Source organism: Hemicordylus capensis, chromosome 1 (genome assembly GCF_027244095.1).
Source record: "Hemicordylus capensis ecotype Gifberg chromosome 1, rHemCap1.1.pri, whole genome shotgun sequence".
Lineage (NCBI taxonomy): Eukaryota > Metazoa > Chordata > Lepidosauria > Squamata > Cordylidae > Hemicordylus > Hemicordylus capensis.
Window position 1 is genome coordinate 399414403 of NC_069657.1, and position 25478 is coordinate 399439880.

At 40.8% G+C, this 25478-nt stretch overlaps 1 protein-coding gene across 3 annotated transcripts in view; it reads left to right on the top strand.

Moving 5' to 3' along the window:
- Positions 1 to 19192, top strand: part of GLP1R (glucagon like peptide 1 receptor) — a 186105-nt gene extending 166913 nt beyond the window's left edge. For 2 of the 3 annotated variants that reach the window (XM_053305257.1, XM_053305267.1), the window contains exons 13-15: positions 543 to 681; positions 2156 to 2197; positions 12436 to 19192. In XM_053305257.1, coding sequence (XP_053161232.1) covers positions 543 to 681; positions 2156 to 2197; positions 12436 to 12603 — 349 coding nt within the window. In that variant the 3' untranslated portion in view covers positions 12604 to 19192. The remainder of the gene's footprint in view (positions 1 to 542; positions 682 to 2155; positions 2198 to 12435) is intronic. The other variant, XM_053305263.1, reaches the window with a different exon arrangement.
- The last annotated feature ends 6286 nt before the right edge of the window (positions 19193 to 25478 follow it).

Sequence of the window (25478 nt, forward strand, 5' to 3'; positions counted from 1 at the left end):
TGGTATATAAATGTGTTAAACAAAAAACAATAATATCCCATTGGAGCATGTTTGTTCTCCACAAGCCACACAGATCCCCCACAGGGGAGACAATTGGGAGACCCAGCAAAGATGGTGCAGCCTCAAAGCATGACTTTTGTGTAGGGTTCTCCTACACTGCATCAGTTACCTTCTTCTTTGGGGGAGGACTTCTTCCCATACTAAATCAGGAACACTAGAAGCCCATGTAGATGCATACTCATGAATATTGACAAGTAAAATCTGGTCCAGGTATTTGGTATTTTACAAATGAGACAATTAGAGTCCAAGAAACAAAAGTTTGTGACCAAGAAGTGTACCAGTGTTCAAACAGTTAATATAGAAATTGACACTGGGGAGTTAGATTTCTGGAAAATAAGTGAACAAATATAGGTGCTTGTAAATGTGTGAGAAACTAAAGACATGACTTTCTTAAGATAACAGCAGGTCATAAGAATCCTGACCGTTTTCTGTTCTACATAGTAACTTGATACTTCCTTTAGCTATAGTGTTCTTGTTTCTAGGTTGGCCAAGTCTACACTGACTCTGATCCCACTGCTGGGGACACATGAGATCATCTTTGCTTTTGTAACCGATGAGCATGCCAAAGGGAAGCTGCGTCTTGTGAAGCTCTTTTTTGAACTCTCTTCATCCTCCTTTCAGGTAGCACCAAACATTTGGCATAATATGTTATAGTCCATACTAGACGGCCTTTTCAAAGACTTGCCTTTAGATTCCATATTTCTGTCCACCACTGAAAAGAGCCTTTGCTGTTTGCAAGTAACAAGGGAAGATTAAAGGATTACAAGGTTAGGGAAAGACTGCTAAGTTTGAATCCTCACTATGTGCTCAAGCAGCGATCTTTAATCAGGATAGAATCCCTCCAGTGACTACAGCCAGTGTCTGCTTTGTGTTTCTTTTTAGACTGTGAGCCCTTTGGGGCAGGGAACCATCTTATATTATTATTTTTTTTATGTAAACTGCTTTGAGAACTTTTTTGTTGAAAAGCAGAATAGAGTTATCCCTCACCAACCGTGAAAGTTCTGTTCCGGGAAAACCTTGTGGCTGGCGAATTTGTGGTAGACGAGCCATTGAAATCAGTGGCAAACAGGGGTTAGGGGAACTGCGGTCGTGAAAGGACAGCAAAATACAGTTTTAAAAATAGGAAAAAAATCTCCCCAAATCACCAGGAGTGAGTAAGAGGAGTGATGGGGACTTCCAAAAATGACCCCCAATCCCCGGAAATGACCCCCCTGACCCCTGAAAATCATGAAAAACCCCAAATTTAAAAAGAAATCTCACCAAACTGTAGATATTCAAGTCGTGGTTGGCAAGACTGGTCACAATTTCCCAGTCACGGACACTCAAATCCACAATTGGGAAACCTGCAGTTAGTAAGAGATGACTGTATAGACAATAGTAGTACATACCACACAGCACGTGATGAGTTCAGCACTTCTGCAAAAGTGGGCAAGGTAGTGCTTCTTGACAATACTGTGGACATTGTGTGATGCAGTTATTCCTATTGCAGAGTATGCAGGAGCTCCAGTCTGCTGTTTTCTCCATCAGGAAGTGGGGGGATCTTACCTCACAAGAAAAATACCAACTAATTCAGGCATTTAGTATTCATGGTGTTTTTGCACCATGGCAGCCATCCAGTCTGACTGAATATGGTAGTCTATTTGAATTAGTAGCAATTAGCACAAGGATTGCTATGAGAAGCAGAGTTGTTGGTGTTCTTCGAGCTCTCAAATTTGAATTGTAATAGGGAAAGTCCCAGCCATTGATGTTGCCCATCTATATCTAGTAGCTGCTGCTGCTGTTTTTATGGTGGTAATGTCACTGTTTTATTGTCCAGTGTTGTTGCTTTACCATTTTTATGCACAAAGGCAGATAGGTAAATTGCTAATAAACTGAATTTAATTGCCATCATATAGGAGCTGTTTATAATCCTGAGTCAGCAAGGTATCATTCAGAAGACAGGAATGTCTTTCACTCTTCTCTTCCTTTCCAAAGCTACAATAGAACTGGAATTAGAAATCCTTTCATTCTGTAGTTAGTTTGGCTATTAAAAACTATTGAAAGAGTGTGCTTGGATTTTCTAACCAATATATTACTGATTCACTCCCCCCACCAGGGTCTTCTGGTAGCAGTTCTGTACTGTTTTGTCAACAATGAGGTAAGAGGTATGGGGAATGGCTTTCATTTCCAATATTAGCTTCCAGAACAAATAAGATAAGTTTCTAAATGGTTTATAGTAGTGAAGGACCAAACTACATGATATTTATTTTATTTATGTATCATATTTCTATACCGCCTGATATAGACATCTCTAGGTGGTGATTTAACACATTGTTGGTGCTGAATAAAGAAAATTTTTATTTAGACACAGCAGGGATAGTGTTAAAGCTCACCATGACTAAAAAAAACACCTAGGTCTGTCATGACTAATAATGCTTTGAAGATCGTTGGCCCCAAGTTAGCCCAGAGCTGAAGCAGTCAAATAGCAGTGGTTATGTAAAGGAACAAAATTGAACCTTAGAAGGTGATAGCATCCTCTTCAGGATAATTTCAAGCCCTGTCCTCATGAAACTACCCCTGTATTGAGTAAATGTGGAAAGTGGGGAGCAGGACAGTTCCTGCTAGGCAAATCCACAGTGCTCAAATATTTTTTGACCGTGCATTTGCCTGCAAGGGACAGAACTGAACGTGCATTATCCCTGATTGGCCAAGGTTCCAAACTACGTGGAGAAAACCTGCACATGTTCAGCTTTAGTCCTTGAAGGCAAATGCTAATTTGGCATGCATGGGGGTACTAAGAGATATTAGAACAGTTGTATGATAGCAAGCACTCCCTTAGCCCCATTTTTGCAATTGGGTGCAGCACCAGCTGCTTTTAGCCAGCACTGTAGCAGTGAGGGGCACCTGGGATACCCACAATGCACTGTGCACTTGCTGGGACAACGTGTCCCACTGCTGCCTGGGGCAGCGGAGGGTCATCTGGGTGCGTGATCTGTGCACCCAGGTCCCTCCAAGGATCGTCTGCAGGGAAATAAAGTTACTGAACCTTCCTCCCTGCCTGCCTGCCAACCCCTTCTCCAGATTGTGAGAAAGGCTCTTATATTCTTTGCAATCCCACAAGGTAAGGGCATTTTTTTTTTTAAAGTAAGTAAAATAGAGAGTCTATTATATTCTGAATAATTTGTTGGTATGTTTGTGCAAAATATAGTCATACTTCCCGGTGGCCTGCAGATACCAAATTTAGCATACACAATCCTGCCACTGAAATTAGATGAATGTGTGACTTTTTACACTGGAATATGCTCAGTGAAAATATAAATATATTTTTTAAATAAGGCAGTATAATGGCATTATAATTTTTTGGTAACTCTTTAAAAGAAATCCTGAATATAATACTACTTGACCTGCAGATAGCTGCACTACATTATACACCGGAATATGCTTGGAGACATGTTTAAATAATTTCTTTGGGGTATTTTAGCAGAAATCCTGAATAGGAACATAGGAAACTGCTTTATACCTTGGTCTATCTAGCTCAGTATTGTCTACACAGACTGGCAGCAGCTTCCCCAAGTTTGCATGCAGGAACCGCTCTCAGCCCTATCTTGGAGATGGCAGGGAAGGGACTTGGAACCTTCTGTCTGCAAGCATGAAGATGCTCTTCCCAGAGAGGCCCCATCCCCTAAGGGGAATGTGTTACAGTGCTCACAGCCAGCTTCCATTCAAATGCAAGCCAGGGCAGACCCTGCTTAGCAAAGGGGACAATTCATTCTTGCTACCACAAGACCAGCTCTCAGATGAATAATTCTAAAATGACATAATGCCCAAGAAAAGCAGGTCATCTTTCTCAGATGCAAATTTACTATGATTACCATATATGGTCATTATACAATCAATTGAATCATGTTTGAAGTTGAAATCCTACAAATTTCAAACAGTTCTTTTACTTCCCTTTTGCAAGCACATTAATAAAAAATCCTATTATATATATTTAATTTCTTGAACTTTCCTAGGTGTAAAAAAGGTAAAGTGTGCGCTCGAGCGGTGTCGACTCCTGGTGACCACAGAACTCTGTGGTTTTTCTTTGGTAGAATACAGGAGGGGTTTACCACTGCCATCTCCCGTGCAGTATTGAGATTATGCCTTTCAGCATCTTCCTATATCGCTGCTGCCCGGTATAGGTAGTGGTGTGCACGGAACCGCACCTCTGTGGTCCGGTCTATGCAAAATGACTTTGCTCAGTCAACAGTGGTTATTACCTACTAATAATGTATACTTAAAGCAATAAAGCAACAATAATTTAGCAGAGCTCAAATCATTTTTATTCTGTTGATCTATCTATGAAAGCTTAAAAGCCACTAAAGGTCTGAGTTTATATTCCCAGAAATCACCTACAGCATTTCCTGAAAAGCAGTGTTTGCACATTTATTTATATGTTTATTGATTTAGCATATTTGTATAGCGCCCAAAACTTGCATCTCTGGGCAGTTTACAATAAAATACAAATTAACAACAAAGTTAAATCACTAAAGCATTTACACAATCTAAACAATAATAGATTCTATAAATCTAATTAAAAGCCTGGGTGAAAAAATATGTCTTAACAGCCCTGCTATACTGTCTTGGTTATCCCAAGCAGGCTCTCTTCTGCTGGGAACCAGTGCAGCTTCTTCAGAATTTGCTGGATACCTTCTCATTATCCAGTACCTGTTAAAATGCAAGAGGCTGCATTTTTTTCACCAACTGAATCTCCCAAGCACATATCAAGGGCAGTCCATATATTATGCCGTACAGTAGTCAGCTCTTGAAGTTACAAAAACATGAATGATTGTAACCAAATTCCCACTCTAATTAAATTAAGCTAGTAAAAGCACTCAAGCACACAGCCATCACCGGAGTATACACACTTGAGTGTCTTAAAAGCAGTGGATCTGGGACTATACCCAAACAATTAGTACATTTTTTTTTAAGGGAGGGACAAAAGCCATTGACAGTAGCAAGCCCCATCTCTTTCGAGTCTGGAATTTCTCCACAGCACTACTTTTGTTGAGATTCAGGGTTTGAGTTTTTCTTTTCCAGTCAGCAGTAGCTCTGACGTCCAGTAAATGCCAGTTTAAATGCCAAAAACTGCTGGTCCAGGATGATTGCAGAAAGCAAGGTATAGCTTTAATGACTTATTGAGGCTCTCTTACTGTATATCTATGGAAACACTCTCCCAGTGGCTTCATTTACATATTGAGCCCTTTCTCGTGATTGGAGGAAGGGCTCAAAAGGGGCAAGGGGAGGAAGCTTTCAAAAGGTTACCTTCCCTGCAGACTAGCCTCTTGAAGAGTCTGGGCGCGGAGATCAGACACTCACATGTACAGCTGCCATCTCAGGCAGTGTGGATGGTCAAGGAGTTTTGCCCTTGAATTCCCATAATGCCCCCCACTAGTACACGAGGCATTATGGGGGGGAACCCATGCCAGCCGGGAGCCCCGCAGTGCACCAAAATGAGTTCACCAAAATGACAATCACCAAAATGAGGTTACAGGAGCACTTGCTCCCTTAAACTCATTTTGGAGGTGGGCTTGTCACTGGGAGCCAAGCGGCCCCTGGCGGTCCTCACGCATGGGCAAAACCAGGCTGATCTTCCTTAGCCCAGTTTTGCCCACACATAGCACTTACATTTATATGCTGCTCTATAGCCAGAGCTCTCTAAGCGGTTTACAGTGATTTAGCATATTGTCCCCCAACATTCTGGGTACTCATTTTACCGACCTCGGAAGGATGGAAGGCTGAGTCAACCTTGAGCCCCTGGTCAGGATCGAACTTGTAAGCTTCTGGTTACAGGGCGGCAGTTTTACCACTGCACCACCAGGGGCTCTTGAGAACACATAAGAACAGCCTCCGTATATAACAATGGAATTAGAACCCTTTTCATTCTGGTTCCCGAGGTTCAAAAAACAGAAGGTAAAATTGCAAGGACATTGCACTGAAACAGTAACAGAATAGTTACTTGAGGATACATACGGAATATGGATAACTTGCCGCCTTCTTGTAACGGGAGACAGTACAGTACATGGCTGAGAGAAAACAATCCTATTCTTATTTCCTTCATGATCCCTCCCCAGATGCTGCTGATTGATAAATGAATTGCCACACTGGGAAATAGAAAAGGTTTCATCTTTTCAACAAATGTTTAATACTACTGAGTAAGAAAACTCACAAATAGTGGGGTTCCCCCCCACACACACCCTTAACACTAGTATGCAGCTATTGTACTATAGTGAATTAGCTGGCATATATTTGTACCATTCCATTTACAGGCTGGAGTTCGCATTTCCTTATTAAGTATTCTCAGTTTTTATGCAGAAAGCTAATTTTAGCTGATATGATAAGTGGCTTTTGCCATTGCTTCTAATTTTGCTGTCACTGTGATGGACACACATTGTACACACAGTACAGATTTGAGAGCATGTTTAACCATTTACATTCAAAATGTGTAACTAGGAATTTGTGTTTTATATCCTGAAAAATGTGAGTAACTGAATAGGAAGAGTACCCCGTTTGAAAAACCCACCTAATTGTATCTGGAACTATATCCTCATTCTATAGAAGTGAAAATGAGAATTAATTTACATTGATTTTATTTTTTTTCTTGTAAAGGTTTTACCTGAATATTTTAATTTATGTCCTCTGTTACTAATAGCATGACTTTGCTCCAATCATACCTTTTAAGGTATGTTCAAAAGAAGAGAAAGGAAATAGTAGGCCGACCGCTTATTAAGGATGGTGAAATGCTAAGGGATCAGATGCAAAGGGCAGGGCAACCAACTTCTCCCTGCTGCTGCTTCTACCCCCAGTTGGCCAACGCCGCTGCTGTCACTGCCCCTGCCCCACCGCTGCTTCTTACCTTTGCCCCCATGGTGACGGGGGCGGGCGCTGTAGCTGTTGGGCCTCTCCAGCCAGCCTATGTGCCTTTCCAACCAAACTGCTGCCTGCACTGTTTGACTATGGACCTTGCATGCCCGTGACATCATGGGCATGCGACGTCAATAGCCAAACCTCAGGCATGCAGACTAGCCAGAGCGGCATGCAGGCCAGTTGGAGAGGCCCGGCAGCCACAGTGCCTGCCACCACAGGGGGTGGCTTGCACCACTCAGCTCACCCCCACCCCCAGAGGCCAAGATAAGAAGTGGTGGCGGGGCAGGGCAGGGGTGGCGGCAGTGTAGCAATCTGCTTGGGGGGCCCTTGGGGGCTTCCTGACCCTCTGGGCCCAGGGACATTTGTCCCTGCTTGTCCAATGGACTCTGCGCCCATGCATCTTCCTGAATAGTTTGAATGGTAAGAAGTTAGAATTGCAGTTCAGGATTGTTAAGGAGATGGTTAGGAATGCCCATCTACCTTAAATGAGTTCAAGTCTTCAGGAGTAGATGAATTGTATCCTCACACACTAAAATGACTTGCTGACTCTCAGAACCTCATCTATCATCTCTGAGAAATCCCACAAATAGATGAGATGACACAAGACTGGAGACAGGCTAATGTTGTCTCAGTTTTCAAAAGTGGGGGAAAGCAGGATCTGAGAAACTACAGACCAGAGAATACCAGAGTACTAGAATAGATTGCAAAACAGTTGGTAAGCATCTTGATAACAATGCAGTGATTATTAGAAGATAGCATGGATTTGTGAGAAACAAACATTGCCAGACAAAATTGTTGGGTTTTTTTTAATTGGGTAACTAACTTAGTAGGTTGTGGGCATGCTATGGGTATAATATACCTTGACTCCAATTTCAAGTATTTATTTATTTTATTTATTCTTATTTATTGTTAAATTTATATACCGCCTTGCATTAAAACAATCCCAAGGTGGTTTAGAGCAAAATTTAAAAACAAGGTTGTAAAAAAGACACAATTAAAATATTAAGCTAAAAATATAGAACAAATCTGATTAAAAATTTAAAACACAGCATAAAAAACTGTACTAAATACAAAAAGCAGCAGCAGAGACAAGCATATCAAAGCCAGGATTTAACATGCTTTCTAAAAGCTGTGATGGAGACTGAGGAGCGAATAGCCCCCAGACTCTGGAATAGTATTTCAGAGAATTCCAGACTCTGGAATAGCATTTCTCTGTTGCTCTCTGGGGGCAGAAACAGAGAAGGCCCTGTCCCGCATGCATGACAACTGAGCCTCCCTGTAATGCTTCTGCTTATAATAATGAGGCATTCCTAGCTGAATAACCAGCCTGCTCTCATCACCTGAGGAACATTTAGCACTCATCCTAAATCCACAACTATATCAGAGTAGCTGTACTGTTTCTGCTAGTCCATCTTACGCTCAGCATATGGGAATTGATAGCCAAGGTGCCACACAGGATATCCACATCACAAAACCAAGTACAGACCCATCTTCAACAAAATAGCATTAAAATCCCCACAGTTTTTTGGTCACTCTCCTTCTTTATCTGCATGTAGAATCGACACTACTCAAGCAACACAGTGCGCCTGTGTTGCAACAACTGTCAACATGAAAACTCCAGCAGAACTTTACATTTCCAGCACGAATATAGAGAAATATTTTTCTAATCAAAATTCCTTTTAAAAACCCTCTTTTGTCACATAGAGAATGCCTCAGAATATGGGGATACAATTCAAATGACAAATTCTGCTTAAGTTCTGCACTTAAGCAGCAACAACAAAACTGAATGCACAGTTATAGGATGTAGAATATCTAGCTTGGCAGGTGTGAAAAAGACTGTGGGATTGTAGTCTATCGCAAGGTGTGGTGCAACTGTAAAAAAAGGCTAATAGAACCATAGCTTCCAAGGCATGTGAAGTAACATTTCCACTTTATGTATTAAGACCTCATCTAGAGTACTGTATCCAGCTCCACTTTTTAAGACAGATGTAGACAGATTGGAACAGGATCAGGAAAGGGCAACAATGATGGTCAGAGATCTGGAAAATGAGTTCTATGAGGAAAGATTGAAGGAAGTGGCTATGTTTCTTTTGGGAAAGAGAAGGTGGGCAAGGGTTAGGGGGTGGAGGTTGGTGGCATTCCTCAAAGGGTTTTCACCTATACGAGAGCAGAGATTATTTTGGTAAATAAATCAAATTAGGAGAGACTTCTTAACAATAGCAGTCTGACAATGGAACCAATTATCTAATGGGAGGGGGCATTCCCTCACTGAGGTCTTGAAGCAGAGACTGGACAGCCATCTGTTGAGGATGCTCTAGCTCTGGACTTCCTGCATCTAACAAGAAGTTGGATTTGATGGTTTACAAGTGAGTTTGGCTGAGGGAAAAGCACTGGATCCTTACCAGTAAGGTTTTAGGCCGCAGCACAGCACCGCAACAGCATTGGTCGCCCTGTTGGATGACTTGTATTGTAACCTTGATGTGAGAAGCGCACCTCTCTTGGTTCTTCTTGATCTCTCAGCAGCCTTCGATACCATTAACCATGCTATCCTTCTGGAGCGCTTAAGTGGGCTGGGTATTGGGGGCAATGTTCTTCAGTGGTTCTGATCCTATCTCACTGGCCGATTCTAGTCGGTGTCGATTGCGGGTGAGTGTTCTGCACCCTGGCCCCTTTCTTGTGGGGTTCCACAGGGTTTGGTCCTTGCTCCCATTCTCTTTAACATTTACATGAAGCTGCCAGGCCTGGTCATCCGCTGGTTTGGGGTAAGTTTTCATCAATATGTTGTTGATACTCAGCTTTATATCTCTTCCCCTGGCCAAACAGGTGATGCCATCCATGTGCTGGCTCAGTGCCTAGAGGCTGTCAGAACCTGGATGGGCCCAAACAAGCTCAGGCTTAATCCTTTCAAGACTGAGTTGCTCTTGTTCAGTCTGTGATCTGGCCAATTGCTGTGTGTGAGTTTATCTCTTGACAGGGTTGCGCTTCCCTTGAGAGAGAGATGGTTTGTGATCTGGGGGCCTTCTGGACTCCTGCTTGAACAACATTTGGAGGCCGTGGCCAGGGATACCTTTACCCTGTTTCAGCTGGTTCGCCATTTATGGCCTTTTCTCGACCAGCAGACCCTGGCAACAGTAACTCATGCCTTTATTACCTCTTGTTTGGATTATTTGGATTGGCAACAGTAACTCATGCCTTTGTTACCTCTTGTTTGGATTATTTGGATTGGCAACAGTAACTCATGCCTTTGTTACCTCTTGTTTGGATTACTGTAATGTGCTCTACCTAGGGTTGCCTTTGAAAACGATTCAGAAGCTTCAATTAGTCCAGAATGCAGCGGCCCGCCTCCTCATGGGTGGCCATAGATTTGATAGTGTCACACCTCTTTTACGGTCGGGTCCAATTCAAAGTGCTGGTTCTCAGGTACAAACCCCTTATGGTCTTAGCACCTGTATATCTCCGGGATTGCCTTTCTTGGCCAGTTGTCTTCTCAGCTGGCCCTCCTTAATGTCCCAGGCCCTGATGTAGTGCACAGTGCCTGCGCCTGTAGGAGGGCCTTCTCTGTGGCTGCCCCTCTTCTTTGGAACACTCTTTCCCACCCCAGATTGATTCAGCCCTCTCACTGGCTGCTTTTAAGGCCCTTCTTAAGACCCACCTGTTTTGCCAGGCACTTGCCCATTGATTATTTTTATTATTATTTCTTGTTTACACCATCAGACAGGTGTTATTGACTGGTTTGTTTTATCCAAACATCGAGTCCTTCCCAAGGACCTGGGATGGCTGAATTGTATTATCAATATTATTATTATAGATATCATCGCAGAATATAGGCTGTTCCCAATAAAGTTGCTTTTTGTAATTGGCTGATGGTGATTTCTGTGGCCCCTCTGGTGTTGAGGTGCTCTTCAGGGTGTTTTGGAATTACACCTATGGCGCCAATTACTATTGGGATTATTTTGGTTTTCTTCTGCCACAGCCTTTCAATTTCAATTGGTAGATCTTTGTATTTTGTTATTTTTCTATTTCTTTTTCTTCTATTCTGCTATCATCTAGTATTGCTATGTCGATTATTTTGACTTGTTTTTCTTTCTTCTCGATTACAGTTATATCTGGTGTATTGTGTGGCAGCTGTTTGTAGTGAGAAGTCCCATAATATTTTTGCATCTTCATTTTCTACAACTTTTTCTGTTGTTGTTGTTGTTGTTGTTATTTTATTTAAATTGTTATTGGTATTGTTGTACACCACCTAGAGTCTTTGGAGGAGGTGGTATATATATATATTTAAATAAATAAATAAAATAGCTGTTTTAAATAGTTTGTTTTATTTTGCTTTTCTTGCATTTGTTTTTGTTGACTGCCTAGAGCCTTTGGAGTCAGGTGGTATATGAATTAAATAAATAAATAATAAAGGAAAAGGGTCGTGTGGAGCTAAGCAGTGGGTGAGGGGAGCCCTTCATTCATGTGCCCCTTTTGTTCTTGAAATCAGACCCCATTCCTGCTTTATACATAAAATCATAGCATTAGAGTCCCCTGTAAAGTAGTTTGTTTAGCAAAGGTATGAGAAAATGGTTTCCTGCCCCCAAAGGGCTCTCAGTCAGTCAATCTATCTATCTATCTCTCTGTCTCACATGCTCATGCCACTGGAGCAATGCTATACTGCACTAAATAGTGCTCCCCCCACCCAATCCTAGATACAAGAGCCACCACTTTAAAAGGTGCCTTTGCCCTGGTAGTTAATATACATTCATATCTGTGGTTTTCCATATGAACTAGAAATTGTTTTCTGTTCTCAGATATCTAAAAAGTGGATCTTTTTCTCATAGATTACCTGAAATGTTAGTAGGATGAAGTGAATTGAAGACTAGACAAAATTTCTCAAGCATATCCTCAATGATATTTAAGGGCTGAGAAATGTGAACTTTTCCTAAGTTCACTTCACCCTGCTGTTCAGGTTCTCAAGTCAACGTTTCGCTTGCTGTATTGGGCTAGGGTTTTGTGCAATGCCACTGTATTCAATAGCACTACATTTCCAAAATATTTTTTAATCACAATTTTAAAATCTGTGAGATAACATACTGAAACCTACGCATTAGCTTTATTTTTCCTAGAAAATGTACTTGCTGGAGTCACACTAAGAATAACGGTGTCACATAAAGGTGTTAAAACAGAAACTTCAGATAGGATTGAACCATGTTGAGCCCAATTTTCGATACAACAGGATGTTACTTGTATCTAGAGGGTTCAGTTACTGCAAGCTATTTCCTGTAATGTGCACACATCTATTTATAGAGATAGGAGACAGTACTGCCATTATTTCAGTTACGAAACAATCCTATGATGGACTAATTATAGAGATGATTTGAAGTAATAATGACGATAGCCTTAAAACTTAGTAAAATGTGACATTGTATGTTTTCTTAGCACTCTAATAGAAGCATCTCAGAACTTGATTATTTCTCTCTCTTGCATTTTGTTTTTCTTCCCTTATGTAAGGTTCGGACAGAATTTCAGAAAAGCTGGGAGCGCTGGAGACTAGAACACCTTTATGTCCAGAGAGACAGCAGTATGAAGCCACTCAAGTGTCCAGCCAATAGCATAAGCAGTGGAGGAACAGTGGGGAGCACAGTCTATGCTGCCACTTGTCAGGCTACAGTCAGCTAAGATTTCTAAAGACAAGCGCAGAGTTGATGGATCATCTGACCTGAACTGTAGGAGGTGCAATTGAATGCCCTTGACTATCCAGGCAAACTGGTTGCAAGAGACCTGGCAAAGACTTGAGCCTCCTTTGTTCATGGCTGCTAGCAGCTGGATGAGCTTTTAGAATATAGCAGACTACTAATGTAATCAGTGTATCTGGGACAGAGGGATGGAATCTGGTCTAAAGTATATTTAAAGAGTTTTTTCCTTATTCGTATCAACGGTCTCCAGGTGTCCTAAACATTTAATTGATGCAGTCAAAAAGCATGAGGTTAACAGATTTGTGCAGGCGCACAACTTGAAAGCTTTATTGATTAAATTATGAGGATGCATCTGATTAATACAGACATTAATACATGGTTAGAAAGAAGCAGTTATTTGACTCTGACCATACATTTCAGGACCTTTCCAGATGATAGCTTTGCTAATAAATACAGAGTTAAATGTCTCTTATTCCAGGGGATCCAGGGTCTTTCCCCCAAATACTATCCCTGTGGTAAGGAAATATAATTTTCCCTCCATTCAAACTGCAATCTGTTCATTGGAAATCACTTTCTAACACAGTTAGCATATCCATTGCAGTTTGAAATGTCACATGTAGTGTCACACTCACTTTACAGCCAGTGCCTGCTATACTAACAACTCTTCTTTCCTCACCATCATGGCATATGATGACTTGAAATAGTCTTATTGACCAAAGTCGACTTTTAATATTCAGAATGAGAATCCTGACAAATAGCCATTCCACCCTTTTATTCTTTCAGGCATCTTCTCCCCTTTTAAAAAAATGAATGCATGTTATGCATTCCTTATTTGCAGCACTGGAGCTCCCATATTCCTTTAAGAACCCCCCCCCCCTCTCTCTCTCTCATCCTCCCTTGCCCTTCTAAATTTGGTGAGCTGGTAATCCTCTGACACAACAGCAATCCTCCCCCTGGTGGCAAAGATATACTACTGATCCATTGTATAAAGACAGCTAGCACTGGATCCCATCTACTGCTTCTCGAGCACAAGGAATACAATCTGACACTTCTTCATCATCTGGAAATACCTGAATTGTGGGCACTATTCTTGTGCCTGTCAAATAATTTCGTAACAGCTATGTTCATGTTTGAATGCTGGAAAAGTGGGGATAACATTTTGCCTTTTGTTGCATGCTCTTAAAGTTAAGAAGTTTCTCAGCTGGATAAATTTAATCTATGTACAGTTGACTCTATTATCCAGTTGATGAGTGCATGTCCTTTCTGTTATCATCACTGTGATAATGTAGTGTGATAAATAGTGTCCTCTACTTTTTTTAGTCTTACCTCTTACATAGCCCTTTACAGCTTCAGAAGGCTGCACAAATGCTAGTATGAGCCAAAGTAATTAGTTGCTTGCTGGCATAAGTATTTGACAGTGAGTAATATGTTATCATCTGCTCATTACAGAAAGACACATGGAGTACATAAAGATACTGTTTATTGGACTAAAATCTCTGGAGACACATGTAGAATTTATCTTGTGACACTATAATCCTTTGTGCATAGGAGCCTTGGAGTTGCATATTTAGCATACTCTGCTTATATCTGGGACTCCCCCCTTGCCTCTTCAAGCTGTAAGTCCTGTTATGCTGAATGTTGGGAGCGAGAACTGTTTGACCAATTCACTAGCTACATTTTCAGCACTTCGGTCAGCTCACTATTATGTGCTAGAGCAAGCCAGAATGCTTGCTGTCAATAAGACGTGAGAATCTTAGTAATTAAGTAGACTACTCAGCTGGAATGAATTAAAAATATATAAACTCCATGTTCTCTTTTCAGTAACTCCATTACCAGGTGCCAGCCATGCCAAGAATATTCAATAGTATATAGAAAGACACTCTGGTTTACCAGCACCTCATATATTGATTGGGACAAAGGGTTTGCCCTACAGTGCTGATTTGAGGGACATTAGATTGTCATCTGCTTTGAAAATGTATTGCATGATACTGTCCGATAGTACTGCATGATACTATACTGGACATGTGAAGAAGCCTCCTGTAGTGACACATAGCATTAGGTGTAGGAGGCTTCTGTGTGTTCCTGGTGTGACCTACAACATGGCTTCTGTGGCCACTGGAGCCTATTTGATACATTTGCCAACAAAACTGGGCAGTCCAGAATGGTGGTAGTAAACTTCCAAATCTAAAATGTGGGGATGCAAAGTGCTTTTGCGGGGGGACAGGCTAGGTTTGCCCAGCTCTGACAGAAATCTTACAGACATAAGAACAAGGAAGCTGCCATATACTGAGTCAGACCATTGGTCTGTCTGGCTCTGTATTGTCTTCACAGACTGGCAGTAGCTTCTCCAAGGTTGCAGGCAGGAATCTCTCTCAGCCCTATCTTGGAGAAGCCAGGGAGGGAACTGGAAACCTTCTGCTCTTCCCAGAGTGGCTCCATCCCGAGGGGAATATTTTACAGTGCTCACACTTCTAGTTTCCCATTCATATGCAACCAGGGCAGACCCTGCTTAGCTAAGGGGGCAAGTCATGCTTGCTACCACAAGACCAGCTCTCCTCTCTGGAGACAAGGCACAATTGTGGCTGCCAAAAAATAAGCTATTCAATTGTGGAGGGAGGTTGTAATACAATCATTACCTTCCCCTCCACTTTCCTTGGGTTTAAAGAATGTCACTTGCATGCCTTTCCCCACACCATTAAAGTCTGCACAACTCACTTGAATAAAATGTGCTCAATAAGAAACTATAAAACAAAAGACATTAGTTCATAAACAACTGAAATAATGACTTTCTCTGAATTCTTATTTGTACACCTTTTGCCAGAGATGGTTTTGAAAATAGGGTAGGGAGTCTCTGGGACGGAGCAAACACCAGTGAAAGGTTTTTTAAGATAATTTTACTTAGGAAACAAAGGCACTAAGAGATCAGTACAGAACTTGCTGACTCATATACAAAGGAACAGAAAGGAGAAGAGAAATTTCTACCTAGCCCAACCAATACAGAGGAAACTATAGTGCCCCCTCTGGCTTCTGAGTATATGCAAACTCAATTTGAGTATATGCAAACTCATATACTTGAGTATATGTATATGCAAACTATACAGCAAGCTAGGCTGCAGCTGTTGCATATCCCAACAAATAGTAGTGCCCAAACTATGCCTGCATCTCTTGGGAAGAACACAGTATGTTTCTGATAAATCAGAGGCAGTAATGTGGGGAAATGACTACATTGCACACTTTAATATCCCAGTTTAGATGGCTGTATAAAATGGCATATTGTGTTCTACTCCTATACATAATAACCAAACCAGTCGCAGTCCCAAGTTAGTCCTATAAAGCCCACTGTAGTTTCTGACTTAAGTTTTTCATTTCTTGGTAAGTTATAATATATTAAGGCTGCAGTTCTATGGACACAGTTCTATGTGAGAATAAGATCCATTAAAACAATGTAGCTGACATCCGGATTACTGTAGTGAGTGCATCTAACATCAGTTTGTGCACAGTGGTTCCAAAGCATGGGTGCTCTTGTGCACACATACTTCAGAGTTTCCTCTCTGTACTCCAGAAGCACTCTGTTAGAGCAGAAACACACCACCAACCCTCAGAGACATGTTTCCAGTCCAACAGAGTGTTTCTGAAGTGGGGGAGAAGTTCAAAGGTATTTGTGCTCTTGCAGGAAACACCCTCACTTCAGAAGTGTGGGGAGTAGAATGAGGGTAGCTGTTGCATGTGCACTGTTAGAAGTGTGCAAGCTGCAACAATCAGGATGGCAGCCTGGAACTCTGTGCAAACATGAACACGGCTGTACTTTAAGTGAAACGTCAAACTCTGAATTCTGCCTACTTCTGTTGTTAAAGCGAGTCTATCTTCATGACATGCTGGATAGGCCTTTTAATTGATTAGGGTCTCTCCCCCCACTCCCACAGCATGGAAATAATGGAGGAAATTGAAATCTCTACAGGGAAAAAAATATCAAGTGACATCATGTAATTCCTAATAAGAATTATTTCAATTTGTTAAGTGCAGTTCCATTACAAATAAGACAACTGATGTGCACATAAAAAAGAAGCAATAGAAGACTTAGCTAACTTGTAGTAAAATCCATAAACTATGAAAGAGGTGAGAACGCAAAAGCTTAATTAAGTTAAAGCTTGTATATTGAGGGTTACAAAGATGTTGGTATTTATAAATAACATATTTATAGAGTATTTTAATTCAGATAAGGACTCACATGTACTTTATATACAATTGATTGCAAGGTTGATATGAACTCTGTCCAATCCAAATAAGCAAAAGCTATGCAGAGTGATAATATATTTTCAACATGACAGCAGGCTTTCTTCCACATAATATAAAATGGCAGATTTTGCATATGGCACAATTCTGGCCCAAGCCCATATGTATAGATTATGGAAGCTGTGCTGGAAGTGTTTGGTTAAAAAAAAACCCACCAGATTTTATTGAATCGTTTTTTTAAAAAATGTGAATACTAAATCTCGAACCTCATTTAAAATATAATTTCGTTAAAATTAAATCTCATTACAAGCATGCTACCAACATAGTCTGTTAAAAATTAATTAGTGACTTTGTCACACACACACCCCAATCAAACATGGACAATCATTTGATTTCATCTCATGAAAATAGTTCTAGTCTTCCCAACAACTATCAGCTATTGCTTTTAAAGATCTCTGGGGTTTGTTCTGAAATAGATGAAAAACACATGCAAACACACAGGCTGCATAGTAGGGAGGTTATTTTGTAATGGTGCTGGGCCAAGGCAAAGGAATTAAGTCAGAAATACAATATAGGAGTGGCCTAGGGAGGTAAAGTGGAAAGACAAGGGAAGGTACTATTCAGTAGGCCTGTGCAAAATCGGATCAGGAATGTTGGAATTGGTCCAACATTGCTGCAGTCAAAAATTCGGCCAAATTCCGGTCTGATACAGAGTCTCTGATATCAGATCGAAATTGCCAGAATTTATGTAGAATGTGTTTTTATTTAACAAGGTGTTCTTGTACAAGAGCACCATTCTGGAAACAGTAGAACATTGACCTCTATGGGGAACAATCAGATATTAAGTCAGATTTCCAACCAGAAATCTGACTCCAACCTGACATCCCCAGGAGCCCAAGAACCCAATTCCAATATTTTCAAAATCTGATTGGATCAAATCAGATTTTTGTGTGTGTGCACAGCCCCACTGTTAAGTACACAGCTTCCTATATTAACACAGAAAAACTATCATAGCTTCTGGGCTTAAGGAACACCTTACCTGGGAATATTTTGAAGAAATACTTTCCCTGGGTAAAAAAATAAAATGTGTCAAATGTAAGCAGTGTAACAAAGAGATGCAGGACAGCTTGACACAAGTAATGGTATCCATCAAATAAACAACTATGTACTACTTCCTAAATTAGTAAAAATCAAGTTATCTAAAACACATGAAATATACCCTTGTAGGTGTTGTGATTACTCTATCGAGTTGTAAATGTTTTCAGTGATCAAATTTACACCATCATTTAAGAAATATGTGAAGCATATTTCTGTGGGGAAACTTGATTTAAATTAATGCTTTAAATTGAGGTTCTCGGTGACTTAAGTTGCCTTTATTTAAATCAATCCACCCTTGGTTAGGGAAGTCCACTAGAGAAGCAAAACCAAAAGGCACACTGAACTTTGTTGCTAAAGTAGAGTCCACCAGACCTAGGAGACCATCAACAACCAGTGGGACGCTTTCTGTGTAATTGAGCCTAACAAGAAAGTTGCTGGTATTAAGCATATCTAGCTCCTCAGTATCTGTATTTGCTTTTTGTCTTGTTTGCTCAAGTGAAGTTTTTTGCATTCCATCCTGATTCTTCTCTCCAAGCCAGCTGTTTCTCCTCTCTTGAATCTGTTCCCAGTAGAATGGCATAATAATACTGCAGTGCGTGCAACTCCTCCAGCCAGGCTGGTTAATCTTAGGACACTATAGAAGAGAGAAGCAGTCAAGCTTCTTTTTAGCTTTCTCTGAGCAGATGAAAGCAGCACAGATAAACAAGAAACACCGTCTCATTACCAGCAACAGGTTTACAGTATTCCTTATCAAATTAACACTGACTGATAGACGAGGGAAAAGAATATGCATCTGTTTCTTCAAGCTGTCCTTGCTTCATAACATTAAGACTGCTCTTCATACGGTGCTCAGAAATGGACGAAGCAGCTCATGGCACCAGCAACCTGTTCACTCACTGTGATTCTGCTTCATGATGTATGGAGATTAAAGTTACATTTCATACTTTTACACACAAGTCTTGTTGATTTAATAGGACTTGTAAGGCATACGACTCAGTGCAAGATTGCATTTTGTATGAGATAATGATATCTGTATATTCATGATTAAACAAAGTGAAGGCTTGTTTCTATTCTTACTGCTTTAATTCATATTTTTAAAAGCTTTATTTTGATACTGCATGTATTTAAGGTTTTCAAAGGCAATTATCAATGTATGTAAAAATCATGAACTTTGTTAATGTATGTGAGTTTATCCTTGTTTTCCTGCAAAATATAATTTGCTAGATCAAGATTTGCCATGACTGGTGTATCTAAGCCTCTTTTAGTTATTTTTCTAGCATATAGCCAGCGAGATCTTATACTTCTTAATAACTTCATCTATTTTCTTTTTCACACTTCAAGTTTTCTTGGATTTAAAAAAATCATGTTTAACCTTCTGCTTTATTACACTACCATGTTAAACATGGCCATGTGAAACACCAGGCCTTGAATCTAGTTGTGGAACTAAATGGTTTGAATATGCATTCAAATATGCATTCAGATTGCAGTGGAAGTATTATTCTAGTACTATGCGAACAGCATTGTCAAGGCCCAACCCTATCTGTCACATTAAGGAAGCTGTACAACATATAGTATGCAGTAGCACTTCTCCTCCCCCACCCCCATAGTGTGCACTAGTTGTCCCTTCATCCATCCTTCTTACCCTCTTTTGAGCAGGATTCTAACTGCAGCCCATAGCAGCTGTGAGAAGCATGGGCAAGGACACCGGGGCGGGGGGGGGCACCAGTATTTAGGGAGAGGTACAGACTTTCTATCCACAAAGATTCCCAATCATAACCACCTCCTATAGATATAAGTAGGATCCACTAATCTCTATGGAAGAAAGTGAAGTGTCTTTCATTGTTTATTTTAAAAAGCATGAAAAGTACATAATTGGTTCTAATGATTGTGTCACTATTTTGTCTAATTGTGACTTTTCTCAACAGTATACACAGGCTCTCAAAGCTTATGAAGTTTACTCAAAGTTTACTCAAATTAAAAGGACCATTTCAATGGGATTTCCTTGAGTAAACTTAGGATGTCGGCCATAGCCTCTCAGTAGCCCTTCCATAATTTGAGGAATTAGCACTACATTTCAAGATACATAGGGCATTTTCAGTCATTTACATATACTGTACTTAAATTATAAATCATTTTTCAACAAAAATGTTCTCACAGTGGTTTACTATATAAAAAATAGTAATAAATCTTCCCTATTGATATTAACGGGGTTTCAAAGTGCTTTCAAACTGGCTGGATCATTCCCTTAGGATGGGTTCCTTTTCCTGATTCTGGCCACAGGGCATCTATCTCCAGCACTTCACATACAATAATCTGAGCTAGGATTCCTTTCCCTCCCCATCCATTGTCCAGTACAGCATGAATCTATCAAGCAAAAAGAAGCCCCAATAGAGTGACAAGGGAAATGAAATGGGGGCGGGGTGGGAGTGGGTGGAATCCTCCTGCTTTAAGGCACAAGAGTTAACTCTTATCCAAACGATGCATGTGAACTCTATTTTGTAGTCTGCAAAATAGTTCCGTTTCGTTGACACAAGTGGGATGAAATTGGCTTAAAATACTTATTCCGGCTCAACTAGAAATAGATTATTGTTCAAAGAGTTTTCAGAAAGATAGGTCTCTGCTTCTTTCTGCAGACAACTCCCAATCAGTGTTCCCTCTAACAAGGATTCTCAGATGTTGTGGACTACAACTCCCATAATCCCCAAGCCAAAGCCATTGCAGCTGGGGATTCTGGGAATTGTAGTCAACAACATCTGGGAAGCCCTGTAAGCGGGAACACTGCTCCTAATGTATACATGACATATGTATTTTGTATGTATATGACACATCTTTGTCTTCTTCGATTCATTACATAACTGGCCCTATCCACCCCCAGCACAGTACTTCCAGTAACTGTTACTGGTGTCTATCTTATGTTTCTTTTTAGATTGTGAGCCCTTTGGGGACAGGGATCCATCTTATTTATTTGTTATTTCTTTGTGTAAACCGCCCTGAGCCATTTTTGGGACTGTGGTATAGAAATAAAATAAGTAAGTAAGTAAATAAATGTATAATAAATGTATAATGGAGGACTAGAAAGTAGCAAACGCAACACTGATTTTCAAAAAGGGATCCAGGAGCAGTCTGGGAAATTACAGGCCAGTTAGTTTAACATCTGTTCCAGGCAAATTGATGGAAAGCATCCTCAAGGATAAAATTTTAAAGCACCTAGAAGAACAGGCCTTGCTGGGAGAGAACAAGCATGGCTTATACAAAGGTCAATCTTGCCTCACAAACCTTCTGAAGTTCTTTAAGAGTGTCAACAAGTGTGTGGCTCAAGGTGATCCAGTTGACATAGTATACCTAGACTTCCAAAAAGCTTTCAACAAAGTTCTTCATCAAAGAATCCTGAGAAATCTTAGCAGTCATAGGATAAAGGGACAAGTACACATGTGGATTGCTAACTGGTTGAAGGACAGAGGGTAGGTATAAATGGAGCGAAGTAAGAAGTGGGGTCCCCGAGGGATCTGTACTGGGACCTGTGCTTTTTAATTAATTCATAAATGATCTAGAAGCAGGGGTAAGCAACAATGTGGCCCAATTTGCAGATGATACCAAACTCTTTCAAGTCGTGAAATCCAAAACAGATTGTGAGGAGCTCCAAAAGGATCTCTCCAAACTGGGTGAGTGGGTGACAAAGTGGCAAATGCAGTTCAGTGTTTGCAAGTGTGAAGTGATGGAAATTAGGACGAAGAACCCTAACTTCAAGTATACGCTCATGGGATCTGAGCTGTCAGTGACTGACCAGGAGAGGGATCTTGAGGTCATGGTGGACAGCTCCTTGAAAGTATCAACTCAATGTGCGGCAGCTGTGAAAAAGGCCAATTCCATGCTAAGGATCATTAGGAAGGGGATTGAAAATAAAACTGCTAATATTATAATGCCCTTATACAGAACGATGGTGCAGCCCCACCTGGAGTACTGTGGACAATTCTGGTCACTACATCTAAAAAAGGACATTGTAGAGCTGGAAAAGGTGCAGAAGAGGGCAAGCAAGATGATCAGGGGCCTAGAGCACCTTTCTTATAAGGCAAGGCTACAACACCTGGGGCTATTTAGTTTAGAAAAAAAAAAGACAACTGTCGGGAGACATGATAGAGGTCCATAAAGTCAAGCATGATGTAAAGAAAATGGATAGGGAGAAATTCTTCTCCCTCTCACATACAGTAACACTAGAACCAGGGGTCATCCCATGAAATTGATTGCCAGGAAATCTAGGACCAACAAACAGAAGTACTTTTTCACACAATGCATAATCAACTTGTGGAATTCTCTGCCACAAGATGTGATGACAGTCAACAACCTGGATGACTTTAAGAGGGGTTTGGATAACATCATGGAGGAGAGGTCTATCCACAGCTACTAGTCGGAGGGCTATAGGCCACCTCTAGCCTCAAAGGCAGGATGCCTCTGAGTACCAGTTGCAGAGGTGTAACAGCAGGAGGGGGAGCATGCCCTCAACTCCTTCCTGTAGGCTTCCAGCGGCATCTGGTGGGCCACTGTGTGAAACAGGATGCTGGACTAGATGGGCCTTGGGCCTGATCCAGCAGGGCTGTTCTTAATACATAAATGATGTATTAGACAAGCCCTTTAGAAGTTTCAGTTCAGAGAAAATAAAACCTAGATATACATTATTGAAGGTATTGCACAAATATGACTGTTAAGGGATGGTGAATTTAAAAGCCTGGATTAGGTCACACTAGCCATTTCACAGAACAAAACCTTGGATCTTCTGCTCCTGAACTTACAGAATATGTTAAAATTGAAGTTACAAGCAGAAACAAAATAATTTTCTAAAAACACATGGCTGTCTACAAATGGTCTCCACAGTCGTTTTGGTAGCAACTGCTCTCTACTGCTGCTTACACCCTTGTGACTCCTGCTACTATGTCTAGTCAAAGAAATGTGCTCAGGCAGTTGTGCACACACACACTCCCTCTTCCTCGGTCCTAAACATTGTAGTGTGCATTGTTCCTCAGATGAGACACTGCAGCAAGCCAGCCACTATGGCAGAGAAAAGGCAGTGAAGAAGATGGTGACAGCAGGATTGTATTAAACACACAAACGTCACAGCAGCAGAGAAAAAGCAATGGCAATGAGTGGAGCTTAAGTAAGTGTGCCCTGTAACATATTTGCAAAGGTGATGTAGATGCAATGTAGCCTAGGGTAACTAGTCTACAAAAGAGTTTGTTCCCAGCTACCAAAAAAAGGTAATTAGACAAAAATTTACTCCTCTTTCCCTAGATTCCAAAGAGGTTGATGAAGTTCTAACCAAATTCATCTGCAGGTATCATAAGTGATAAAAACCAGAAGGATGTTTCATCATAATTTCCCCCCTTCTCCCCACTTCATGCAAATGCAGGCACAAACACTCTTCAAAACAGATGACAGAAATGCTTGACTAACAGGCAGAAGGTTGCTGGTTCGAATCCCCAGTGGTACTATATCGGACAGCAGCGATATAGGAAAATGCTGAAAGGTATCATCTCATACTGTGTGGGAGGAGACAATGGTAAACCCCTCCTGTATTCTACCAAAGAAAAACACAGGGCTCTGTGGGCGGCAGGAGTCGAAATTGACTTGACGGCACATTCTACCTACTCTACTCTATTTTATTTTTTTAACCAGAGATTTTAGAGACTGAATCTATGATTCAAACTGGGAAGCATAGCCAGGAATCTGCAAACAATGAGAGATGCAATCCTGCAATGTGACAGTTCACCTGACAGTGTGCCCACATATATATGTAACTTGAATCAAATTTGCATTTGCTACGTAGTTACGCTGATGACAGCAAAACAAGAGTGTTTGTTTTGGGGTTGTTGTTTTACTTACAAAAATGCCTGTGTGCACTGCAAATGAATTTGTATCTGTTTGATGTGGCATGAGTTCATTATATTAAATTCAGTAAACATAAATCTAGTCTCCTACACTTTGGAACCAAAACAATCTTATATTGCAAGACCACCTAGTTACATTAGAAAAAAATGTTTGGTCCCCAGGAAGCTCAGGTGATAGTGGTATCAGGCAATCTGAGAGCATAATATGGGAAATATAGTCAGGGCACTAATGCCTCATTGGTTTTAATGGGAAGCCTAAGCATATTCCTCTTACAGAAATCCGTGAAACCACCAATGCTTCCTGGAGGCCAAAAATTTGTTGCAAAGTAACCAAATTGTATTGCAGTCCATGACTGCTTCAGTTCCAAGTGCTTAGCTTTGGCTAGATTATATTAAATTATTTTAAGTCATGGGAATGCTCCTATAAATGGGCTGGAAAAGTATTCCACATGACTTTTCTAGATGCCAGCCATGTAAATGGACACCAGTAGAAATTTGCAAATACCTGGGTGGGTAACAAAGGCTCTACACACAGATTCATATCTAAAAATGTAATATAGAAATGTTTTATAATAGTGCCTCTTTCCAAGACTGATTTATATCTAGAAATAGTACAGTAGTACCAATATATGATGATTCCATATTCTTCCCCATGCTTTAACATCTACATGAAACTACAGAATGAGGTTATCTGGATATTTGGTGGGAGGTATTTTTAGTATGCTAACAATACCCAGTGCTATTCTTTCTCTTCATCTAATTTAGGCAAGGCTGTGCAAGTGCTACAACTGCTACAAGGGGTGCTTTTTACCCCCTTTTGGAACCTCTGATTGATTAAGTGCCATCAAGTCAGCATTGACTCTTAGTGACCACATAGATAGATTCTCTCCAGGATGATCTGTCTTCAACTTGACCTTTAAGGTCTCTCAGTGGTGCATTCATTGCTGTCATAATAATCAGCACCCTAAAAATTGACCTCGGCCCCCATGAGCCATGTCACGGTCAGTTTCGGCCCACCAGGTCATTTTAGTTGTGCACGCCTATAAGTAATCTCAGTCCTAACAACATAGAGGTGTTGCTGGTAAGTGGTTCATCTAACAAGGTTCAACCCATTCTGGATGAGCCTTGGACTGTCTGAAGGATGAATTTCACTGCTTAGTACTAGGGCTGTGCTTCAGCTAAATAATCTACGCCAGGGGTTCCCATCCTGGTGTCCTCCAGATGTTGCTGAACTACAACGTTCATCATCTCCAGCCATAATAAATTGTTCCCATAGAGCTCTATGGGGGAAAAGACTACCCTTCCCAGAGCCCCCACACATATCTCCCACCTTCATGTTGACCTACAGTAAAAGTATAGGGTTCCATTTCCCATTGAAGGGGACACCACCTGCATCAGAAGCACAGTACTACACAGACACAGTCATACAGGAAGCAGCTACCTCCACACAGTTCCAAAGGGGTGATACCGTGATGTTTCCTGTGTGAGCTCACTGTCACCATTTATCTTCAATAATCCTCTCCTATAATATCTATTGCTCTTGATAGCAGGGGAATGTTTTAGGCAGGAGGTGTTAATCCAATAGCGGAAAATCCAAATGTGTGTTTTTTAAAATATGTGCATGGTATGCAGTACCTGGTACTGACAC